This window comes from Bos grunniens, chromosome 17 (genome assembly GCF_055505025.1).
Source record: "Bos grunniens cultivar Pamir isolate PY7600 chromosome 17, Bosgru_T2T1.0, whole genome shotgun sequence".
Lineage (NCBI taxonomy): Eukaryota > Metazoa > Chordata > Mammalia > Artiodactyla > Bovidae > Bos > Bos grunniens.
Window position 1 is genome coordinate 64,075,887 of NC_141181.1, and position 25,269 is coordinate 64,101,155.

The 25,269-nt window shown below is 49.2% G+C and overlaps 1 protein-coding gene across 16 annotated transcripts in view; it reads right to left on the bottom strand.

The window, feature by feature from the left end:
• Positions 1-25,269, bottom strand: part of UBE3B (ubiquitin protein ligase E3B) — a 46,429-nt gene that overhangs the window by 16,268 nt on the left and 4,892 nt on the right. For all 16 annotated transcript variants that reach the window (XR_015144673.1, XR_015144674.1, XM_086348383.1 and 13 more), the window contains 17 exons: positions 24,631-24,812; positions 23,996-24,116; positions 22,213-22,272; positions 21,328-21,432; positions 19,705-19,801; positions 17,995-18,080; positions 17,043-17,125; positions 15,779-15,884; positions 15,384-15,504; positions 14,222-14,399; positions 13,620-13,783; positions 12,318-12,485; positions 7,338-7,509; positions 5,671-5,789; positions 4,768-4,882; positions 3,888-3,987; positions 1,904-2,023 (listed from right to left, as the gene is read on the bottom strand). Coding sequence is in view for 14 of the 16 variants with exons in the window: in XM_086348383.1 (XP_086204509.1) it covers positions 1,904-2,023; positions 3,888-3,987; positions 4,768-4,882; positions 5,671-5,789; positions 7,338-7,509; positions 12,318-12,485; positions 13,620-13,783; positions 14,222-14,399; positions 15,384-15,504; positions 15,779-15,884; positions 17,043-17,125; positions 17,995-18,080; positions 19,705-19,801; positions 21,328-21,432; positions 22,213-22,272; positions 23,996-24,116; positions 24,631-24,791 (2,076 nt within the window). In the remaining 2 variants the exon portion in view is untranslated. The remainder of the gene's footprint in view (positions 1-1,903; positions 2,024-3,887; positions 3,988-4,767; positions 4,883-5,670; positions 5,790-7,337; positions 7,510-12,317; positions 12,486-13,619; positions 13,784-14,221; positions 14,400-15,383; positions 15,505-15,778; positions 15,885-17,042; positions 17,126-17,994; positions 18,081-19,704; positions 19,802-21,327; positions 21,433-22,212; positions 22,273-23,995; positions 24,117-24,630; positions 24,813-25,269) is intronic.

Here is a 25,269-nt window from a genome sequence, read left to right on the forward strand (position 1 = left end):
TCCTGACGGACCTCCCTTCTTTGATGCCCCTGGGGAATGTGCTGAGACGAGCAGGCTTGGGGTAAGCGGGCGACTCTCCCAGGACATCTGAGGCGGGTGGCGGGGAGTCTGTCACCCTCGGGAGACACCAGCTTCCACCACCCAGACGCCCTGTCATGCTGGCCACGTCAGAGTGGGCATGATGGGCGGCAGGATGGAGGAGTCTGACAGGAGAGGTGCATCCAGGCCCAAAGAAGAAAGTGCTGAAGAATCGAGTTCCTACAACACTATCGGGCTTTCTCTCCCTTGAGCTGAAGCAGAGGCTGAACTCTCTGGTGGCCCGCAGGTTGAGTTTAGTGGGTAGAAAGGTCCCTGGAGAATCAAGTTCCTACAACACTATCGGGCTTTTTCTCCCCTGAGTTGAAGCAGAGGCTGAACACTCTGGTGGCTCACAGGTTGAGTTTAGTGGGCAGAAAGGTCCCCGGAAGACTGCCGACCTTCCAGATGGTTTACAAAGACCGACTAGTTCACAACACAAGATCTGTGGGCTTCAAAACCCTAAATTTTGAGTCTTCTCTTAAAAAGTCAGAGCGTTATGGAGCCCGAACCTCCGCAAGGCAACGTGCAGGCGGCCTCCTTCAGGGGTGCGTGTTCTCTCCCTGCCAACCCTTTCCTGCGCCCCAATGCTGAGGCTGGTTGTCAGCTGTCACTCATCCAGGCACTCGTGGGGTCGGTCCAAGAAAGAGCAGGCGAAGGGGATAATATTTCTATCTGTTTAGCAAAAAACCAAAATGTCTCTGCACTGAGACACTGTCAGCCAGTGTGACTCGTCCCTGTGACTGGCAGGGCCCCTGAGGGGACTTATACTTCTTATCCCTGCTTTTGAGACTGTCAAAATCGTCTTTTTACCACAGCTGTCTCTCCCCATCAGACGTCAGTGTCCATCACCAGTGGTTAGAAAACTCAAGCAAGTTCCCTAGGAGGGGCAAACAAGGTGCACACGGCCTGAGGCAGGGGTGCAAACACGAGGGGAGAAGGGCGGCCGCGGACGCCTGGCGCGGGCGGCTGGCACCGTGGCCCCGTGCTGACCTGGGGTCCCGTGACTGTACTACTGTCCTGCAGAACGTGCTGACGAGGAACTGTGGCCGGAGTGCAGTGGGTGGAAGTCCAAAGAGCAAGCGTGGGCAAGTCAACAGGCCGAGCCGCTCCTGGGAGCGGGGACACGGGGCTCAGTCACCACCCGCGCAGCAGCACAGATGGGCAGGCTGTGCACTGCACAACCCGGGGGAGCGGCTGGCAGGCGCGATGCAGACACTGCAGGTGCCTGCATTTGTGATGGTCACGTTCCAGGGTCTTGTTCCAACAAAACATACAAGGACAACTTCCTGATGTAGGGAGGCGAGTCTTCCGAGGACAGGCACCTATTTTTGAGTCACATTAAGTTGCTGTGTGGTGGGAACCCTGGACGCTAGGTCTGGCGAAGGTGGGCCACTTCACGTGCACTTCCTAAGTTTATGTCCACAAAGAACTTGTGGTCCTGTGATGGGTTTCCCAGGACAGCTCAGCAACTTAACGCCCAGCACTCCAGCTTCCACACTCATGGCTGGGTGTTGGGACAGAGTGCCTGCTGGGACAATGGAATCAGCACAGACCTGAGCCTGTCTGTCCTCGCTGTAGAGGTGAGGCTGTTCTCACTTCCTGGGGGAAAGGGAGGGAATCGCTGTGCGGGGGTCTCCAGCACGGAGGCCATGTCTAATTAAGCAGTCCTCAGGCTATCTGGCAGGACGAATGGGCGTCTCCTGCTCCCAGAGCCTCGGCTTCAGGGTCATCAGGTCAAGCAGCGGTCATTCTGTGAGCCGTTCAGGGGTCATCCACTGGAAATAGAAACCCCGCGGCTGAGCACACTCAGCGACAAGCTCCTCACCTCCAGCATCCGGGACCGGCGGATGGTGATGTGGGTGACATGAGGGGAGGCCGAGCTGGTTTCCACAAGCCCCAGTTTCTCCTTCTCCTTGGTCACCATGTTTCGGAACAGGAGAACTCTCTGAAATGAGCAAAGGTGAGACCAGAAATGGGGTCAACAGTGGAGGATCCCAGAAAACGCGCTGTGCAAAATGAATGAAAGTTAAGCGTGGGAGAGGCCCCCAGAACGGGACGCTCTGATGTGCACTAAGGGAGGGAAGTGCCTTTTGAGAAGAGTGAACAGTCCTCTGCTCGCTCCTGGGGATTACAGAGATAGCTGAATCCGTGCCAGGGGAGAAAGGGTCCCGAAGGAGTGGTCTGGCTGCAGCCAGCGCCTGGCTAAGAATACTCTGGGCGAAAATCATTCTCCATGTTCAGCCAATAATTCACCGTAAAAACCCAACGGCAGCACGAGTTACAGAGGCTGCTTTATATAACCGTGCCTGCTCTAGAGGAAATCAATAGCGTGAATTTAAAAACACATTTCACGGAATTTTTTTCACCAGCAGAAAAAATTTTCAATGATCCTACTGTATAAAAGCCCCTGACCTTTCTATCTCCCTTCTCTGTGTCCTCAAGCACACTGCAGTCCCAGAGTAATATTTCTCAAGCATCATTTAAAAAAGAACCCTCTGGGGACAATGTATACGTGGATAGGTATGGCTAAGTCCCTTTGCTGTCCACCTGAAACTCTCACAACGTGGTTAGTCAGCTATATTCCAACAGAAAATAAAAAATTAAAAAAATTAAAAATAAATAAAAAGAAGCCTCTTGCATTCTCAAGATTCTGACAGGCTCCCTTAGGAGCACATAACCTTTGACCCCACCCTATAATAGCACACTCAAATCATGTCAGCAGAATGTATAAATAACAGCTCCAACCATAGCTGTTTTTTTGAAAAATGGAAATCTCCCCAAAGTCAAGAGCATGGTTAAATAAAAACATTGTAAGAACAACAACATTAGTGGTAATAATGGATAACTAGACACGAGGGGAGGCTAACGCACTTTACTTGATCATTCTGTGAGCTCTCGGAAGTAAATAAGTATGGTTGTGACAGAAAAAGGAGCGGCCAAAACCACCTCCTGGGAAGGGGGGCTGCTCTTCACCCCCGGGCTTCAGGGCCCTCTGACCACCTTATCCTCGTCCATGAATGCAGTGAGGAGCTGTGCATGTCATCCGTGTGTTGAGCCCACCTCCAGCCCAGTCCTCTTCTAGCTCCAGACCCCCATGTCCGCTGGCACTGAGGAGTCGCAGACCCGTCCCCTGCTCCCCAATCCCCCAGCCCTGCCCTCGTCTGTACACCACCTCCGAGAACAGCTCCCTCTCACCCAAACCAGAAGCCTGAGCATCCTCTGAATTCCTCCACTCCTTCCCCCCGAATGTCATCATTCTCCAGGGCCTCCTTCAAAATCTCTTGACATCCTTGTCTTCCTATTCCCAGGGCCCCAGCCTGAGTCCAGGCCAGGCTACCATGATATCTGCCTCTCGCCAGTCCTCCACGCTACAGGCAGAAGGAAGCTTCCTAAGAAGAACTTTGACCAGGTGCCTCCAGAGCTAAAAACTCTCCAATGGCTGTTTGCTGCTCTTGGTTCCCCAGGCTCTTCCTGCTCCAGCTCCTACAGACCTCCTTGGCTCCAGCTCTGGATTCCACCTGGCCCTCCACTGGCACCGAAGTCTCCCTTACCCTGGGCCTGTGAGCACTGTCCACTTCTGCCCATGGCACCCCCTCCCGAGACCCTGCCCTGGGCTCCTGCAGCGTCCACACCATAAGACCTGAACGGCCAGTTCACACTGTATCTCCCAGCACTTGGCATGGTGCCTGGCACACAGTGAATACCCACTGGCACCTGCGTTGACGGAACGATTGCTTTTATTCATGTCTGACCATTGCTGGGACAAAAATGAACAGTCAGGACCTACGGTGGTGGGAGGAGCAACTTACGTTTTTGTGAGGAATGACGTGTGGGATGTACTGCAGGATCAGCTGGGCCCGCTTTCTGTCCTTGTCAAGTTCCTGGAAGAGCACGCTGGGCTTGAGATCCCTGCAGAGCAAAGACACGGGTTTGGGATAAAGAGCATGAATACCATCCTCCAGACAGGGTTGGCCAGCTATGGCCAATGGGCCAAATCCAGCCTGCTGCCCACTTTTTATAAATCAAGCTTTCACGGAACGTGGTCACGCCCAGGCTTCGTGCACTCTCTCTGGCTGCTTCTGAACTACGATGGCAGCGTTCAGTAGGGGCAACAGACATTGGTGTGCAAAGCCTAAATTACCTACTGTGTGGCCCTTTACAGAAAAGTCTACCAGTTACTACTCTAGTGGTACAACTTATAGAATTATGTGAGAGCTGATCTGCTCGATTTAAAAAAAAAAAAAGGTAGACATGATCTTACTTTTAGTTATTGCAAGAGGACTTCCTCCACCCCACCCCCTAACGAACCTGGCTATGGGTTTTTTTATCCCACTAATCCTGCCAGAAAAAAACTGCCCTTTAATGATCATAACCTGTTGCTTAGTTGGGCTGAAAAGAACCCGTTTCTTTCCAGTTTGCATATGAAGTATCTGCTAAACGTGATCTGGCTCTGCAGCCATAAATGAGCTCTCATCACGCTGAGTGTAATGGGTCCTAACAGAAGCGACTGGGCGGTGGCCTGTCCTGACAGGTGCTTTACAGGGACATATGCAGATGAAAGGACGGGATAAAGATGAAGGACCAACTTCTCTTGGCCCTAAAACACGGTGTGCTGAGCACTCAGGTGACCAGTGTAATGGAGGGACCCCGGCCTCCATAACCTGCCTCCACCACAAACCCGGCGCTCACTTTCGCAGCCAGTGGTCCTCAGGCGCGAAGCGCCGCCGGCAGTCCCGCTCGTACAGCACCATCAGCCACCCATGGACGGACTGGAACAACTCCAGGGTCTCGCCCTTGGCGTTCTCTGTGGGGTGAATAATGGGGAGAGCCACGGTCTGAGAGCTGCTCAGGACTGGAGTGGGTGGGAAGACAGCCCTGTCTCCTTCCGTCTCCTTGAGTCCCAGCAAGGACGTCATCTCCCTCAAGCTGAACGTGACATGGAAGCAAGAGGATTAAGAGGCTCCATGCGTACACTCTAAGGAACTGTGGGGACCCGGGAATCGCTCAGACACAATCACGCATGCTGTTTCCCACTTGGATGTCATCTAAAGGACCTTTTAATCAAAGTACACTCTAACTTAAGTGTGAGCAGGCACATGTTTTATCTTCATGGAGATCAACTCAAAGAATCAAAAGGAGATTCAGGGCAAAATTAATCATGAATAATGGTGGCACAGTGGTAAAGAATTGGCCTGCAATGCAGCAGATGTGGGTTCAATCCCTCGGTTGGGAAGATCCTCTGGAGAAGAGAATGGCTACCCACTCCAGTATCCTTGTCTGGGATGGAGGAGCCTGGCAGGCTAGTCTATGGGGGTCACAAAGAGCTGGACACAACTTGGTGACTAAACAACAACAATAATCCTACATACACATGTAAATCCTGAAGGCTTCCTGGTAGGCTAAGACTTCCACAACCACACTGCTATGTTAAGGGATCACAGAGACTGGAGAAATAAAACTTCTAATTACATGAATGGAGGTGCATTTTTTAAATTAACTCTGATGGACAAGGCTAGGAATCAACTGTGGTTCTAGACTCTGGACTCCCCAGGTGGAGCGTCAAGTGAAAGACGGCTGACATCTTTACTTTACCTACGATTCCATCCCAGATCATCTTAAACACAAAGGAGTTCAGAAAAGAGGAGATGGTGACCAGCTCTTCCAGTTTGAATGAAATCTGTTCTTCATAAACTTCAATGTCATCAAGGATCCTAAGTCAGACAGACAGTTACTCACAGTTCCCCACTGAAAAAGGAGACATCTATACCTTACGTTGGACAAAACAATGTTAAGAAATAGGCTCTAACTTGTCAATAAACTTTACAGATAAGATGATCTGTGGGAGAGTGGCTTGCGGGTAGAGACAAAGCAAGAGTGGCCGTGAGTTGGTAACTGTTGAAGTTGGTGACTGATATGGTACATGAAGGTTCATACTATTCTTTCCACTTTCGATTGATTTGAAATTGTCTGTAGTAGAAAGTTGAAGATACAACTGAGAAAGGAAAGATACAACACGCTCTACTCCATACTTTCCATATTCCTAAGGACCTGACTGTGACACTTATCACGACTCATGTTTGAATTACCAAGGAATCCTGACTACGAGTCTACGGACGGAAGTAGTAGACTCTAACTCTGCGTCTGTGGCAAACACTAGGGGCGCTTAGTAGGTACCTGGCAAGTATCTGAAGGTGAACGAATAAATGTTTGAAACACCATATGAATAAATGAGCCTTATGATGCAGTTCTAGCTAAAAATGTCCTGGGAGTTGCTCTATTCTCACTTAACAGTTTGGCTCACTCCTGGGTCACCCTTGGCCTGGCAATTAAGGGTCTCTCACCGGCAGCCGCAGACCCCTGCTCTCACCTCTAACTGCTCTCTGAGCCCTCCCTACATGACTCTTACCCAACCCGCCACCTACGTGTCCCTAATACCCATCTGCCAACGCCTCCTAGACCTGTGTGCAATTGCCTGAGGTCCATTCCATCTTACAATTCTTTACTAATCTTTTGTGGAAAAAGTGAAATTAAAAAAAATACCAAATACTCAAGTAGACACATACGCTTAAAGAAAAAGGAAGGGCAGGGGGCTCACATTTGTTAATTTCCTGCCGTGCCAGGCACCGTACTAACTCCTTGACATTCCTTGTCTCATTCACTCCCTATCCGATTGGTAATACTGTTTTCCATTCTACTGTTGAGGAACCCGAGGCTCAGAGAGGTTGAGCAACTTGCCCAGGGTGAGCTTGACAAGAACCGCCAGCACATCCTGACCTCTTCCTGTGCCGAGACTATGCTGAACACTGATCTCCCTTGCCTTGCCACACAGCCAAGAGGTGCTACGAGTTCCCAACTAGAGCTCAGGAAACGGGCCCAGAGAGGCGGAGGCCCTTCCTCCCCGGCCCAGGGTGTCTCAGCCAGTGGCTGGGCCACCTTCTGCACCCTGGCTCTGGAATTTTTCCGAGTAACTACTTAGCCCAGTGAGTAAGTAGCCAAGGTGTGGCCTGAACTCAGCTCCAGGGGCCCTCAAAGCCCACATCGAGCGGTAGTGGCCTGGCTCTCCTGTAGAGGATGGGAGCTAACAAATGCTGTCTACTACAAGCCCCCCACTTTGTTAAACGTCTTGACTGCCCCTTTTAACGATGGGTCCAAATGCTCGAGGTAATCCCATCAGCAATGGCTTCCTTGCTGACACTGTAGTTGGGTCTCTCCACTCCACGTTCGGGGAAAGGAACTCAGCCCCACAGTGGTCAACCTACGTGATGAGGTGCCGGGAACAGTCACAGAACAGCATCAGCATGGCCAGAAGCTGCTTAGACTCCTCCGTGTCATTGTTGAGGCACTCCAAGAAGAGCTTCAGCCCTCCGTGGGGCCCCAGCTCACAGATAAATGCCCACAGTTTGGGCAGCAGGTCATCGAGGTAAGTGAGACCTGAAAAAGGAGACAGAAACCGAAGCTTCAGGTGGGGCTCCACCTGGTCCCTTATTTCTCCTCCACTCCAGGAAAGCAAAACGATTAAACTTATCAATGCCTGTGACAGAAAGAAAATGCCATTACAAAGAAAAGCATCATGAGAACAATGTTGCCCATGAGAACAATGATAAGAGCAGCTAAGAGTCAATGGGTGCTTAGTTACTATGTATCAGATACCATTCTGAATACTCAGGCACTACTTCCTTTTACCTTGTGAAACCCATGATATTGCCCTTTTATAAGGCAGGAAACTGAAGCCCAGACAGATTGAGTAATTGGCCCCAAATCACACAGCCAGTAAGTGTCTGACCCAAGAATAGAACCCAGATCTACCTGACTCAAAGTTTATGTTTTTCTTTTTTAAGATTTTTTGATGTGGACCGTTTGAAAAGTAACGAATTATTACAACACTGCTTCCATTGCATGTTTCGGGTTTTTGGCCATGAGGCACTTGGGATCTTAGCTGCCCAACCAGGACTGAGCCCACACCCCTGCACTGCGAGGTGAAGTCTTAACCACTGGACCACTGGGGACGCCCCCTCAGTGTTTATGTTTTATTTCAGGGATTAGCAATTTTTTTGTGGAAAAGGCCAGAGAGCAGTTTTAGATTTTTAGTCTGGACCAGTCTCCGTCAAAACTACTCAACGCTACTATCGCAGAACAGAAGCAGCCACAGGCAATAGGTAAAGAAATGGATGTAGCTGTGTTCCAACAAAACTTTACTTACAAAAGCATGAGCTGATTTGGCCCATGCGCCATAGTTTGCTGATCCCTGTTTTAAAATATCTTGTAGGCTTATCCACATTGAGCAGCGCTTTGTCTCATCCACTTCTATTATTCTATCTCTTAGAAATGGGAAAGCAGTGAACGACCACTGCAGAGATACTTTGAAGCATCATACAAAAATTCACCATGGGCGAAAGAATGAAACTAGACTACGATCTTATACCGTACACAAAAATAAACTCAAAATGGATTAAAGAATTGAATATAAGATCTGAAACCATGAAACTTCTAGAAGAAATCATATAAGTTGCTTGACAAGGGTCTCAGAAAAAACAAAGCCAATGAAAATAAAAATCAGCAGGTGGGACTAGAGCAAACTAAAAAGCTTCTGCACAGCAAAAGAATCGTCCACAAAATGAAAAGGCAATCTAAGGGATGGAAGAAAATACTTGTAATCATATACCTGATCAGGGGTTAATATCCAAATTATATGAAGAACTCATGAAACACACCAAAAAAACCCCCAAGCCATCTGCTTAAAAAGCGGTCAGAGGATCTGAGCACATTTTTCCGGAAAAGACATACAAACAGGCACACGTAAAGGTGCTCAACGTTACTCGTCATCAGGGAAATGCAAACCAAACCACGGTAAGAGATCACCTTACACCTGTCAGCACGGCTATCTTCAAAAAGACAAGAACTAACTAGTGCTGGTGAGGATGTGGAGAAAAGAGAACCCTTGTGCACCGTTGGTGGGACTGTAAATTGGTGCAGTCATCATGGAAATCAGTATGGAGATTCCTCAAAAAAAAAAAGAAAATACAATTACCGTATGATTCCAACAATTCTACTTCTGCATATTCATTCATTGGAAGAAAACAAAAACACTGATTTGGAAAGATACATGCATCCCCATGTTCACAGGAGCATTGTTTACAATAGCCAAGGTAAGGACACAACCTAAGTATCCATCAGTGTGTACACACACACACACACAGGAATACTATTCAGTCATAAAAAAAGGACGGTCATCTTGCCACCTGTAACAACAAGGATGGACCCTGAGGACAACTGTACTGTATGATCTCATTTATATGTGAGAACTAAAAACAAACAGACACAGAACAGATGAGTGGTTGCTGGGGAAGGGGGCGGGCGGTCGGGGGAAGGTAAGCAAAATGGGGGAAGAGGATCAAAAATGACAAACTTCCCTGGGGGTCCATGGCTAGGACTCCGTGCTCCCAGTGCAGGCGCCCTGGGTCAATCCCTGGTCAGGGAACTAGATCCCACGTGTCACAACTAAAGATCCTGCATGCCACAGCTAAGGCCTGGCACAGCCAAATAAGTAAATAAAACATATTTTTAAAGAAGGACATACTCCAAGTTATAAAATAAATAAACCATGGGGATGTAAAGTACAGCATGGGGACCACAGTTAACAATATATATACTGCATTTCTGAAAGCTGCCAAGAGGGTGGATCTTGAAAGTCCTTATCACAGGAAAAAGAAAAAAGGAAAAAAAATTTTTTTAACAATGTATGGTGACAAATGTTAACTAGCCTGTGTGGATCATTTCGCAACGTGTACAAATACCAAACGATTATGCTGCGCACTTGAAACGAAGATAATGCTGCATGTCAACTACTAAAACTCAGCTTAAAAAAAAGAAAGAAACGGGATAAGTAGTTAACACTGCAGAGATGACAGGTGTACTTCTACAGGGCAAACATACTCATTTACAGCGTGATGTACCAGCTCAGTGGGGCTGCCTCCTGAGCAGCTTGGACAGAAACAGGGACGCTGTGGCCTGGAAGCCGAGTCAGAGGGGCAGCACGTGGCTCCAGGACCAACACACGAACGTGAGGGGCACAAACGGAGACCTTCTGTAGACTGTGAGAGCAGGAAAACTGCAGCATTTGTGAAACCACTATGTTACTTGCTATCATTCGTGTACAGTGCTGTGTACAGCCAAACTGACAGAATGAATACTACACAGACTTTAGTTTATCTTTTTTTTTTAAATTAGCCATGTGGCACAACCTGTGGGATTTGTAGTTCCTCATCCAGGGACTGGACCCGGTTCCCAGCAATGAAAGCACTGAGTTCTAACCACTGGACTGCCAGGGAATTCCCTAAAATCATGTATTCTCTGCTTGCCCAGGAAACTTCTTTTGGATGCTCTCACTGGGACAATGGGGGCTGTTTACTCTGGTTATCTTAAAAAATTGGACACAGGCTACAACCTCAAAATCTGACTCAGTATGCTTCCCGGACTCTCCCACTGGGTGCTGGGATGCCAGTTCATCTGTGCCCCCTCCTTTGCACTCAGGAAAGCGGCCCTCAGCCCCAGGCCTTTCACCCGCCCCTCTGCTCAACCCCTGAGCAGCACATTTGCATGCTGGCTTGGCATCTCCACTGCGGGTCCAGCAGGCACCCTATACTCATCACAGCCCAAGAGAACTCTAGATGCCCCCTGATCTCACCTCACTTCCCCAGATCCAATCTACCCGTGAGACCTGTCGATTCCACCTCTAAAACACATCATAATCCTCCCACTTTCATCCCCATTGGCCCAGTGATTCTCAACCAGGAATGATTTGCCCCAGAAGGGGCACTGGACAATGCTGGGAGACACGTATGGTTGTCATGAGTGGGGAAGAGGGGCTACTGGACCCTGTAGGTAAGGTGCCAGGGGCAGCTGAACATCCTCCAATGGACAGGACCACCTTCACAACACACAACTGTCTGGCCCCAAATGTGCTCTGGTCCAAGTCAACAACGTCTCTCATCACTCTGACTGTCACTGCGCCCTTCATTATAGCAAATGTATTTACCTCTTGCTTATTATTGTCTTCACACTACTAGAATGCAACACTTTTGGGAACACAGATCTTGGCTGTCTTATTCTCTCTTGTGTCTTCAATGCCCAACACTCACAGGCTCTATAAATATTTGAAGATGAGTAAGTAAGTGATGACAGAAGATGAGATGGTTGGATGGCATCACCGACTCAATGGACACGAGTCTGAGCAAACTGTGGGAAAGAGTGAAGGACAGGGAAGCCTGTCCATGAGGTCACAGAGTCAGACATGACTGAGCGACTGAACAACAACACAAGTTAAGAGTGAAAGACAGAAGCAGCAGCAATTTGATTCAAAAAAACGTAAAAAGCAACAGAGAAATTCTTGACCCTTTATGCAGTCAGCAGCTTCAAGGCTTACATTTTTGTCCTCACAATACCAACCATACGAACAATTCTTGCATTGCAACTTCCAAGCCCTGATGCCCAATTCTCTGCTCACAGTGGGGACTTTCTTCCCTGCTCAGCTAAAAAGGAAAATGTCGGGCATATCCATGAAATGAGGTCTCCTGCAGCCAATAAAAATGAGAGTTTAACAACAAGGACCTACGGTAGAGCACAGGGAACTCTGCTCAATGTTAAGTGGCAGCCTGGATGGGAGGGGAGTCCGGGGAGAATGGATACATGTACATGTATGGCTGAGTCCCTTTTGTTGTCCACCTGAAGCTAACACAACATTGTTAATTGGCTATACCCCAATACAAAATTAAAAGTTTAAAAAAAGTGAGGTTTTAAAGAATTCTGAGACAAAATGCTTATAATGTGATTAACAGAAAGGGGAAAAAAACTATACATTTCAATCTAAATACATATATATGTAACACACTCAGGACCAAATGGTTACCTACAGACTGTGGGATTAAGAGTGGTTTAAATTTTCTTTTCTCTGTTTCTTGTCTTTTCTAGTTTTCTATTCATTAAAAAAAAATTAACTTTTTTAGAAAGCCAGTTGTACTTCATAATGGAAATAAAAGCCAGGTCTCAGGAACAAACTAGAAGTGCTAGGCCTAGGATGAACTCGAGCTATAGCTGAGGTGGGCCAATCTCTAAGAAGAACAGCAAAGACACCCTTCTTCAACATGATTTCTGAGTCAAGGAAGCCAGGAGAGAAATCAACATCTTAGAGAACTGGTCTGGCAGATGTGAGCGAGGGCAAAGGCCGCCCTGGGACCCCGGACCTGTGAGGACCTGCAGCCGGATCTGGGTGAGAGTCGCCAGCGAAGTCTGGTAGAGGACGCAGACCCTGCAGACCTTCTGCGCCTCCGCGGAGTCCACACGCTTGCCCCCGACGGGCCTCAGTATGTTGCGGACTGACGCTGACTTCTGAAACGCTCGCTTTAGGAGAGCTGCCGGCGAGAGGAGAGGGAGCATGTGAGTAGGAGCTCAGCCATCTGCCCAACGCCTCCCCAGAAAAGGGAAGGGCGTTTCAGTAGAGCTCCAAACTTCCAGCCGGAGCCAGACAGGGAGGCTCTCCTGTGATTCGAATCCTCTCTTTGGGGTAAATCAGAAAAGCAGGGACAACAGGTTTTTGGGAGAACACAAAGACCTCTTCAGAATAGGAGACTCTTCAGAACAAGCAGAACGTATCGATTCAGTTTGTGGATTCCTTTACTGTAACCACTTAACTTTAGAACCCACAAAGGTAAAATCTGAGGACTCTACTAGGGGAAGGGGGGAGAAGTGCGGGGCCTGGCTGATTCCCAACGTGCTGTGCTTTCAGAGGCAAGTAGCAGCATCAACTTCAAGTACACATATTCGGTTTGGGGTTGCACTCATTTACACCTTCCCATTTATATCCTGCTGAAGGTACAAGCCCGTGCTCACTGATGGCTACAACATGGAACTCTGCAATACGCTGGGCGGCAGGAGAAAAGCCACACTGAACCCCACAATCTGCCACAGGCAGGTAAGCCCTCCAAATTATGTGCCAGAAGCACTGCCTTCATTTTACCGGCATAGGCTATGAGAAACCTTTCCATGGGACCCGCTTCCATGGATCCTGCAAGGGGGACACTGAGGTGGCAGCCTGCCCAGTGACCACTGTCCCTATATTAGGAATTCCACAGGGGAGGTTATCTTTTATGACTAGAAACTCAGAAAAGCTCTACCTCCCTTAAGAAATCAGTCCTCCTCCTTCTTTCTACTAATGAGAATAAGAAAAGGTCCATAAATTCCTTCTCATTTCTGGCTATTAGAAATTCAAAGCCCAAAATAGAAACTTCCAGCCGAATGGAAGCTCAGAAATGAGTGCAGCCGCCCTCATGGACCATCTATGGATGCTCAGGACACTCGACCTTGATTTTGTTCACAGTTATTCCCTAGCCCTTGTTTTCTCTCCCTAAGGATTTTCTCTCACTGTTCTGTTAGACTTAAGCCATCTCAAATCTTCAAGAGAGAGGACAGAGGTCATGTGACAGAGGGGACTCCCAGGCACCCAGGGCCATTGAGGAGCTGGACTTGGGGCAGGCGGAGCCACTCACTCTTCACGGGCAGCACGTTCTGCGGGGAGGCCGGCGGCGCATGGGCCGGCTCCTGGGTCTCCAGCAGCTTCTTGCTCAGGATGTCGCTGAAGAAGACCCGGATAAGAGGCACCCCCCACAGGAACTGCAGCTGCTTGGTGATCAAGGGCATGGACTCGTTGAGGCTGGGCGAGAGCAGGAGAGGGGGCATGTCAACCCCACCTGACAGGAGGCCATCTGGAGGGGTGGCTGGGAACTGCCCCTCGGCACGGCAAATAGGACCCTAAGAGAGGTGTGGGGTCCCCAAACTGCCGCTGAGGCCCGGGTGCAGTGGCACCGATCTCCTCCTCAGCTTGTGCTCCACCCAGGCTTCCTTTGCTGGGGCAGCCCCACGGCTCTCCCCAGGCCCCATGGGTCTCAGTCGCCTCCCAGCCACCCTCGACCTGTTCGCTCTTCATCCTGATTCCATCCTGTTCACCACCCCGTCGACGAAAGCTGCCTGATGCCTAGTGCACCGTCGTCTTCATAGCTGGCCCATCAATCTCGACGAGAGGCGGGGGCAGTGGTGGGAGGCAGGCAGGAGAAGGAGACAAGACAGGCAGGGCTCTGCCTCCAGGACTCACCCGTAGTCCACGGACTGGGAGAACCAGCCGAGGACGGGGTGCCAGTGGGTCAGGTTGGACTTCTTCTGGGACACGTACTTCTGACAGTAGCAGAGCATCTGGGTGAGCAGACTCACGAAGCCATCTGTCTCCTCCTCTAACACCCTGGGGCTGAGGGAGCCCAACTGCAGGAGGTTGCCTGCAAAGAGAGAAGGTGGAGTGCGATGGGCCGGGGCCAACATGCTTCCTCGCCTCCCAGCCCTGCTCCCTGCCCCGGGCCCAGGCACCCATGTCCATGGGCAGGAATAAAGTCCCTGGAGAGGGACCTGTGGTGCTGGGGCTGCAGCACAGGTCAGGGCTCAGAAACAGGCCGATCCGGCCTCCAGTCCAGGCTCTGCTGCAGGCGAGCTGGCCGACCCTCAACCCACCTCTCGAGTCTGCTTCCTCCTCTGCAACATTGGAACAAGGATCCCCTATCTTGATGTGAGGATTATTTGAAGTAACAAGCAAAAGGCCAGATTTTTAAGTGAGCATAACACTTCATTATACTAGTATTCTAAAATCAAGGGTCAACACAAGGAATGATCTTCTGAAGAAGATCTGAAAGTCCTGGAAAACCACTGTTATTTATAGTGTTCACTGAAGTTACTTAATGTCTTACTCTTACCATCGACTCCTTTAAAATGTAGCCCTAAGAACCTTTTTATATTTCCTCTAACCCTTTTTTCCCCCTCTAATTTCTAATTCCTCTATTTCCTCTAATGAGGCAAACAGAATTCTGCTGTTTTAAACTCTCCTATCCACAAACCCTTTCCTCATCTAAATGAAAATGTAAAATAAATGCTAGACTCCATTCTGGTCTAAGCCCCACCCATTGTGCTCTCTGCTCTCCTGAGCTGAGAATTCTCCAGGAACTCACACCTTTCCATTTTTCCCTGGCTGCCAGGAAGCAAAAGGGCTGAAATGTAACATTCACTTACGGTCACTCACCTGGTCTGCCATGCTGATACATTTTCCATGTGACTTTCAATTTTATGTATCTAGTTTAACTATTTACCTTTTACTGTAAGCACTTCCAGCTTGTACTAAAAACAGCTTGTGGTCTCCAGAATGGTGGAAAGCAAAACCCCTGGGCTTTTGCCCATGCCCAGGACACCATCAAATTCCGACCGTGGGTACTCACCCATGAGACAAAGCGTATGGCATCCTTCCAAGCTTTCACACACATCACGGCATCGATCTTCATCTCTTAAAAATGCGATGAATTTACGGAGCATGTCATGAGATTCTAAAACAGTGAGGCGCTGCGAACAATCGCAGACTGTTAAAGTGGAGGCTGACAGGAGGAATTTCCCACCAGAGCGTGAACCCCGTCACCTGCAGACCACCCCCTGGCTGCCAAACATGTTCTCCATCACCAGGGAGAAAAGAAAGATGAGACCCCTTTTCTTTGGGCTTCCAGCCTGAGTATGTCTACAGTGGATACTGATTTTGGAGAAACGTCAGGAGAAGAGGCTAAAATTTCTATTCTAAAGACAAAGGCAAAAATGGGATTGTGGGAGTGCAGAGCCCACTGACCTCGGGGGTCACGGTGCTGAGATGAGTCACGAGGGCGGGCACGGACACGATGTGGATGAGGAACGGCCGGATTAGATTGTCTGAAAATTGTGCAGCAAGCACGGGGCTAGACACAGACAGATCACCTCACTCAAGAGGACTGTACTGCAAACCTGGAACAGAAGAACAATCCCACCAACACCCCCAAATCCCCTGAAGGTATGCTTCACAGGACTTCAAGGAAGACTGGATGTGAAATGGGCCCATCCCCTGGGGGAAGGGCTGAATCAGTGATGGCTTATGATGAAGCTATGAAAAAATCAATTCACTGAAGTTTTATTGACATCAGAGAATCCTCACTCTTTAACTGACTTAAAAAGAGCAGGATAAGAAACTATATACATGGGAGAGGAGGAGGGAGTAGTGACAGGAAAGGAAACAGAGAGGGGCTCCTGGGCTGCCAGCGCTGTGATGCTGACATGGGTGTGTTTGCTGCTAAGTCACCAACAGGGCTTCCTGTGGCTCAGGGGTAAAGAACTCGTCTGCCATTGCAGGAGAGGTAGGTTCAATCCCTGGGTCGGGAAGATTCCCTGGAGAAGGAAATGGCAACCTACTCCAGTTATTCCTGCCTGGGAAATCCCACGGACAGAGGAGCCTGGCGGGTTACAATCTGTGGGGTCACAAAGAGTCGGATACAACTTATGTGACAGAGCATGCACACAATTTTAATGAGAATAAATAAAAGTATTGATTCCAGGCAAAGATGGCAATTTTAGATACAGTGGTTTAAATAAAATATATCATTAATCTCCCCTTTCTTTTGACTTTTTACATAGAGTTCTCATCAGATAGAGCAGGCTTGTCCAACCGAACCTCCTGTGATGATGGAAATATTCCTTAAGTTGTACTGTCAATATGGTTTTCACTAGTCACCTGTGGTCTCTGAGCCACCTGAAATGTGGCTAATGAAATCAAGGAACTGAATTCTTAATTGTATTTAATTTTAATACATTTCCATTTGAAAGAGTCCCATGTGGCTAATGGTTTCTAGACCAGCTTGGCAAACTGTTGCCCACAGGTCAAAATCTGCCCACTGCTGATTTTTGTAAATAGAGTTTCTTGGGAACACACAGCCATCTCCATCTGTGGCTGCCTGGCTACAGTGGCAGAGCAGCTGTGACAGAAGATCTGAAAACACTCGCTAGCTGGCCTTCTTCAAAAGGAGTCTGCAAGAGAAGGTGCCTTCAGAAGCACACCAGCCCCTCAGCTACAGCTCCCTACTTACCGCATCGCTAGGGAAAAGGCGGCTGTTAAAGTGCCTTTGGATAGACAAGGCCGGGGTCTCGCCAGGCCACGGGTTAGCAGGATCTGAAAAGAACATCGTAACTGGTCAGGGTGATGCCAACTTTATATTCACGTGTACGTAAAAAAGGTACAACGAGTGCTTCAGATTAAAAAAAAACGTATTAGGATGTTTCTAAAAAAATGAAAGAAAACTAATGGGTATGGAGGTCCGTTGTCCCACTCTACTTTAAGTATTACACCTAAGTTTTTAAGAATAATAGCTAAAAAAAATTAACAGCTGATAGAAAGAATACCAGATTTAAGATCGCAACTATTTTAGAAGCATTTCGGAGTTAGGGTGTGAAGCAGAAGCTGCCACTGAGAGGAGCTGTGGAGAATCCACCCTGGGCCGCCATGGCGCTTCGCAGGGCTGTCATGAGGAGAAAAGGAAACCCAACTAGATGAGAGCCCACCGCAGCCCCAGGTGGAAGGATGGACTCAATCCACGTCACTTCTCAAACTCCGGAATTCCAAAGTACTTTTAAACACTGATGAGACAGATTTCTGACAATTCCCTGGATGTGCGAACTGGCCTGATAACACGCAGGGTGGACCAAAGGCTGCTGGAGGACGTGGGACGAGAAAGACAGTCCTAGGTGCTGACCAAGAAGGAGCCTGACGGGGCGCGTCCTGAGGCCTCCTGCCCGAGCTCAAGCTTCAAGTGACTGGACTGTCCTTACAACTAACAGGTAAACACAACAAAGGGATCCCAGCCACTGTCCCCTTTTTACACAAACCCTGAGGCGGGGGAGGGCGGAGAGGGCGCTGGGCTGTAAGCCCTTCCTGCACAAACTGCTGCTCTGAGGCGGGTGGCAGATATGCCAAAACCAGAGGTAAAACCCAAGTTGAGGTATTGGAGAATGAAGCCATACGTCAAGAATGAAGTCACAGACCTGCAGAACAGGGTAGAATCCACGCTGGTTGAGATGGCCCATTATGTTTGCACAGATGTGGTTCAGGGCTGGTCGAAGACTCTCACCTGAATGAAGGAAAAAAGTCTGAGAAAGAAAAAAAAAAAAAAAAAAAACTAACCTCTGACCGTCACGTGAACTGTTTATGTCCCCAGGCTCCGGGCCGTAAGGAAACCAGAGCTCCTCTGGCTTGCCTTCCTGCTCCCCTTGGGCCTGGTATCAGAAGAGATGCGGTATTTTCAGGATTCTCTCTCCTGCAAGGCCTGGTTCAAGGGTCACCTCTTAAGAGAAGGGTCCTATCGGTTCCCAGAAGCACCGTCCTCGGCCTCCAAGCTCCTGCAGCGCCTTTTCTACGTCCCTCCGAGGGCCTGGCACTTTGTACCCACTGCGGCAACCTCCGCTTCCCACTGGGACACAAGGTCCCTGGCAGGGCCCAAAACACAACACGTTTTAAATGCTTCTTCCCCGACTCCCCCCCACCCAGAGTCCAGGATCAGGCCCCAGAGAATCCCTCCTTCCTGGCCTGCAGCCTTGGCACCGCAGTTTCCTCTGCTTCAAAGTTCTGTCCGTCCTCTGCGCACCCTACCTCTCCCTCCAGCTCTCAGCTCAGACACCGCTTCTTCAGGAAAGCCTGAGCCCCACACAAGGCAGGGCCTCTCACCCCACTGCACCTCGCTTCTCCTGGGCTCCTCCTTCCAAGCGCCACCTGCCACACTGGTGTCGTGACCTGTACATACTCACATACATCACTCATACAGTCACACATATTCATATAAATATATATATGTGTACACATTGTCGTTCACTCACTAAGTCACGTCTGACTCTTACAACCTCATGGACTGCAGTCCACAGGGCTCCTCTGTCCATGGGATTCTCCAGGCAAGAATACTGGAGTGGGTTGCCACTTCCTTCTCCAAGAGATCTTCCCGACCCAGGGATCAAACTCAGATCTCCTGCACCGGCAGGTGGATTCTTTACTACTGAGCCACCAGGGAAGCCCCATACTCTAACATCTGTCTCCTCTCCGGCCCCCAGACTCAAGTGTGTTGAGGAGGGGTGGGCGCACAGAGTTCAGCCCTAAAGCCCCTGAAGGACAGTGACCTTTCCCACAACTCTGGTGCCTGCTCAGCACCTTGCACAGAGTACGCTATGATGAATGGATGAACGACATGAATGTATAAAACACGTGAGGCTGAGTTTAGGATTCAGGGACAGAGGCAGTTTTATGGGCAAAGCAGAATTATCTTATGAGCTTTTAGTGTTTTTAGGCTGCGTTGTACAGCATGCAGGATCTTAGTTCTCCAGAGAACCCATGACCCCAGCATTGGAAGCATGGAGTCTTAACCACTGGACCACCAGAGAAGTCCCTAAAATAGAATTATTTGCTGCTGAACATCCTCCATGTGAAGCGACGAGGCTTAAGTGAATATGATCGCCTGGAGGCTGCGATGCTCTGGGCGCTGTTAACAAGTGAGCTCAGAGGGACCGTGCCTTCTCTCAATACTGAGCGTGTTCTAGACACCGTGGGGCAGCGGGATGGGACACGCCAAGGCCATCTCCATGCGTGTGGTTCCAGGCCCCTCCCTGAGGCTCATGGCGGCAAAAACACTTCTTGAAAAGGTCCCCCAAACTCCCAAACTCTCTATGGAAATGCGACTTGGGGAAGACTTTGAAGTGAGTCTCACCGACCTTTTCCCCGGAGAATTTTCCACGTTGACGTGTCCGTGAAGGTGACAAGCATCGTGAGGTACAGGGTGATGAGTTTGGAGTCTTGCAAAATTTCCGGCTATAAACAACAGAGTGAGACTGAGACGTGCGCCCTCCAGCCCAAGGCAGCAAAACAATCCATTTACAACGTTTCTGACTGCAGACAAACGAGTCGGGATTCTAAGCTTTTATTCTTTTTCTCTCGAGGAGTCACTGCTTCAGGAGTTAAATGATGGGGATTTTGGCACATGAGGGCTTGACCACAGAACCTGAAAGACTCTTAAGACTGGTGAATTGAGAATTCTTAGAAAACAAGATGACCAGCGCTGGCTTGCTTACATGTACGCGTTTAGTACTTAACACGTGTGTGCGTGTACACTGCAGCCACAGAGAAGAAATGCAATCGAACAGAACAAGCGCAGACTTCTGGCTTTACCACTTACTAGCTGTGTGATCTTGGGCAAGTTTCCTAACCTCTCTGTACTTCCTCCCCTGTTGACTGGAGACAGTAACGCTGCTTCTTCCATTGGGTTGTTACGAGACACAAATGGATTAATGTATGTAAAGCACTAGGAAGAGCACCTGGCACACAGATCACACTAGGTAATACTGGCTATTCCTATGATGATGACTATAATTTATGCTTTCTCCTGGGTCAAGGCTGAGAGAGCCATTCGCGAGCGCCTTCAGAGAGACGTCTGGGAATGGATCACTGGGGGCTCTGGCAACATTTGCTCCATAACTCAGTCACCAGCAGGGTCCACGCCAAGCCTCTGCCCCTGAAACGTCTAGCCTCCACACGAGCGAAGTGGAAATGGCTGCTGTTGGCACACACACACACCCTGCCCGCCTTCCTGAAACACAAGGGAGGGCACTGGACCAGGCGGGGCTGAGGGCGGCACTCCATCTGTCTTGCCACCGTGCCCAGGGCAGGGTTGAGGCCAGGATCCCACTGGACCTTTACGAGTCCGCCCAGATCTCTGAACTGGTGTGTGGAGGGGAGCCCTCCCTTTTCCCTTTGGTCAGGACACAGTAAGGACGTAAGGCCCAGAACCACTGGCCACCGTGATTACAGCAGGAGAGGCCGAGGGGATTCCCAAAGGGAGGACAGCAGTGAAGAGGACAGAGGACAGCAGTGAAGAGATGGCAACTCCAGCAGCCCCTGGCTCGTCATCCCCAGCTGCCTCTTACAGAAAGACTCTACAACAAGATGTCCTCTTCCTTCCGTAGCTCGTGTGTATTACCAGCTGCACTCATGTCGGATGTCTGCACTGGTCACAGGGGCCTGACTCACATGATAATGTCAACTCTAGAGTATCCACTACATCAAAAGGACAGAAGGGAAAACAACAGATTCCTGGCATCAAGACTGTGGTGAGACCAGGTCAATATTCAAAACTTTGTGCATGAAAAAGGCGCTCAGGCTGATAACAGCATCTCACTCACTCTCTCCAGGGACAGGGCTCCAGTAATTCATTACTAGACTCCAGCTGGGAGATCACACAGGGTAGTAACATCTATGAGTGAGTCACGAGGACTCCGAAAGCACACCCTGCAGCCCGCACGTGCAAAGGACAGGCTTACAGTCTTGTTTTTATTTTTTACCTTGAGCTGCTCAAGAAACTCACAGCAATACCACAGGATGTCTTTGATCTGTTTAATCCATAGGAGAGTGAGATCCTTGGAAAGAGCCAGGGACACGTACCACACCTGCAAGCAGGAAAAAAAGAGGAACGTAATGGCCAGTTACACGATTAAATGACATACATTTCAGAGACTGGAATGGGATCAAACAGCCAGGTCTAGAGTCAGACGAGGTGGGGGATGAATGGATAAATAAGCAGCGAGTAGGATTTCTTCTGGGCTTCCCTGGTGGCTCAACAGTAAAGAATCCACCCGCCCATACTGGAGACACTGGTTCAATTGCTGGGTTGGAAGATGCCCTGGAGAAGGCAATGGCAACCCACTGCAGTATTCTTGCCTGGGAAATCCCATGGACAGAAGAGCCTGGCAGACTACAGTCCATAGGGTTGCAAAAGAGTCAGACACGACTGAGGGACTAAACAACAACAGGACTCATTTTAACACTAAACTCAAAGGTAAACAGCCTGGTAAGGGGATTTGCCGTCCTGAGTAAGAGGCAAGGGCTGAACACAGCTTCTTGGATAACGCAGAGACTGAGGAAATCAACTGTACTTTGTTAGTATTTCTGATCCATTACTTATTTGCGTGTGGATGTGAACATATGCCAACCCACTCCAGTATTCTTGCCTGGAGAATCCCATGGACAGAGGAGCCTGGTGGGCTACAGTCCATAGGATCGCAGAGTCAAACACGACCGAAGCAACTTAGCACATGCGCACACCCACATGAACATAAGCAGACCCATACACAATAGTCAGAACATTCAAGGGGAACTTTCAGAGCCAAGCAGGCCGGCTTGTGGGGTGGTGGGAGACTTTTTGGCACCCCCCTACCAACCCCACTCACCTTGGGTTCATTCTCAGCTTCCATGCTGCTCAGGATACAGCGACACAACTTCTCAAATCTCTGCAGAGAGGCATAATGGGGGTTATACATTCCCACGATGAACAGAGACATCAGGCAGCCTCACATGTTCCCTTGGTGTGGCATGCCAAATGACTCACGTGGGGACCCTATTTAATTCCAACTGGCAGATGTGGAGACCGAGGATATCAGAAAGACTGAGGAAAGGCTCTCCAACGGGTGGCCCGCAGGCAGGAGGAGCCCTGGGTGTGTTCTAGAGTAGGGGTCCTTTTGGAAAACAAGATCAGCCTGGCAAACTGGGCCTGGAGTCCCGCAGACCAGCAGCTGTTTCTCCTCAACCGTGCTCAGCCATTTGCCGTTTTGTAAGCGCCATGCATGCGGACTTTTGCCTCACAAGCTGTCATATCATCACTTGTATCTTGAAACGCAAAAGCAAGAAAAGTGGAAACTGGAGCCCGGGTCACACTCTGGCTCTGCCAACCCTGGGTCCACCCTTAGAAGCGGTGCCGCCCCGGCGGCCCCCGGCCACGCTAAGTTGCGGTCTCCTCCTCTGTTCACTGGGGAGCCCTTTCTTCCCCACCGACTGTCCCCACCTGAGTGACTGGGCTCAGTGCCAGCGTCCTCCTCTCCCCTCTGCTGGGCTATGGCACCCATTCTGTTTCTTTCGGGAACCCCAGTACCCAGAAGAGGGTCTGGTGCAACGAGACGCTTAGCTGCGATGGATGCCTGACCCTGGGAACACAGAGGACTCCCCAGTGGTATCCTTACAACTGTCACAGATAACTAGCTCCTTCCTTGGAACCCTACTTTCTAGGCTGATGGTTCTAACTCCAAAGGTACAACTAGCATGGTTTGTTTGGTGTGCAGGATTTTAGAAGAAATTTCAAATTAGCTGCCAACCAGGCTTCCCTGGTGGCTCAGACAGTAAAGAATCCATCTGCCAAGGCAGGAGACTTGGGTTTGATTCCTGGGGTCAGGAAAAGCCCCTGGAGAAGGGAATGGCAACCCACTCCAGTATTCTTGCCTGGGAAATCCCATGGGCAGAGGAGCTTTGTGGCCTATAGTCCATGGGGTCGCAAAGAGTTGGACATGAGTGAGTTTCACTTTTTTTCAAATTAGAAAACAGTAGCAAAGATCTCTAGCATCTCTTTAAAAAATACCAGAGTATCAGTCTCCCAATGGCTGGAGCCAAGGGATGGCTGCTCCTTTGGTTGGTCATGGCACAGCCTACCTCTCCCTCCGATGCCCTCACCACCGTCTGTCAGTTACCATGAATTATGATCTGTACTGTGCTGTAACTCATGAACAGCTTCTCTCACTCATCTGCTGACCTGTCTGGCTTCTATACGCATCTGAGGACAACTGCTTACAGGAGTTACCGTGAAATCAATCGTGATGAGGGCCTTCCCTGGCCATCCTGTGGTTGAGACTCTGTGCTTTCACTGCAGGGGGCACAGGTTTGATCCCTGGTCAGGGAAATAAGATCCTACATGCCACATGGCCAAATAAATAAATGGTAAAAAATAAACAAACAAGCAAAAAAAATCCCCCAAATTTCTTTATTGAAAAAAAAAAATGATGATGATTCTCAGCACTGGGTATAATCCCTACAAAACAGCTTCCAAGAAAACAAAAGGGGCAGGACCTGGGGGTAACACAACCTGACTCACAGAGCTGCTGTAAGGAACACAAGTTAATATTTATCAAATACTTATAAAAGGATCTGACGCATAGGAAGCATGACGTGTGTTTGCTGTTACTTTACCTCATTATCCTCTTTAATTCTGAACAAGAACAGCAGTTTCCTGGCAATCTTAAAAATACAAAGTGCGCTTCTTTTACTGGACCCAGAGTCTTCTGCTTTAAAAAACTCATCAATCTCTCTCCTAGGGAGGGAAGGGTAAAAAACAAAGATTTTTTTAGTTAGGAGCTCATAGCAGCTAGAAGGCTATTCAAGAACTCTAAGAAAAGACCAACTGGTTCTTTTCCCCCCTATTTATTGGGAATAAAAGTGAACATGCTGGGACTTCCCTGGTGGCCCAGTGGTTAGCAATCTGCCTGCCAACACAGGGGACACGGGTTCAGTCGCTGGTGTGAGACGACCCCACATGCCCCAGAGTAACTAAGCCCCTGTGCCCTAAGTACTGAGCCCACACTCTGGAGGCCGCAAGCCGCACCACTGAAGCCCATGTGCCTACAGCCCGTCCTCTGCAACAGGAGAAGGCACCACCAGAAGAGGCCGTCTCATCACAATGGGAGGGCAGCTCCCGCTCGCCACAACCAGAGAAAAGCTGGCGTGCAGCAACAAAGACCGGCATGGCCAAAACGAATATACTTTTTTAAGCTGCAGAAAACAACATTAAAAAACAAAAAAACGTGCTGAGGATTCCTGCCCCCCACCTGATTTCTCTTTGCAGCCGACGCCGACAGAGAAAGCTCCGTATGTGGGCCTGAATCTCCACAGCCGCCCGTTCTCGTTCCTTCTGCACCAGCCTTTCCTCTCGAGCCTGACGGGCTCTGTCGATGAACCAAGCTCTCGAGGTCTGAGAAACGGTGAACATGTTTGCAAACTTGCACAAAGCCTGCAAGGAAAACAGCCAGTGGCTGATGTCAGTCATGATACAAAAAACACTCATGGAAAGGGGCTTAGGAGCAAAGGGCAGAAAGCCCTGGCACCCTCCCCAGGGGCTAAAAGCTCTCCTGGCACGAGTCCCAACTTCCTATCGGCTCCTTTCATGCAACTCCCCAGACCAGCGACGCTTTCTCCTATACTAAATAATTACATTTTCTTAAGAGAAGGAACACAGCGCCTGGCATAGGGTTCAGGCTCAGTAATCGTTTAATGAATAAACAAAGCATGAATCGATTCCATCTATAAAGCTCTAATTCAAACCAGGCATCTTCTAAGTCAAAGGTCCCTGGATATTTCACTGAACAGTCAGCTTTTATTTTGCCAAGTAAAGACTGGAGGGCAAAACATTAAACATAATTATTTACTGTTACCATCATTTTATTCATTTATTCACTCAACAAATATTT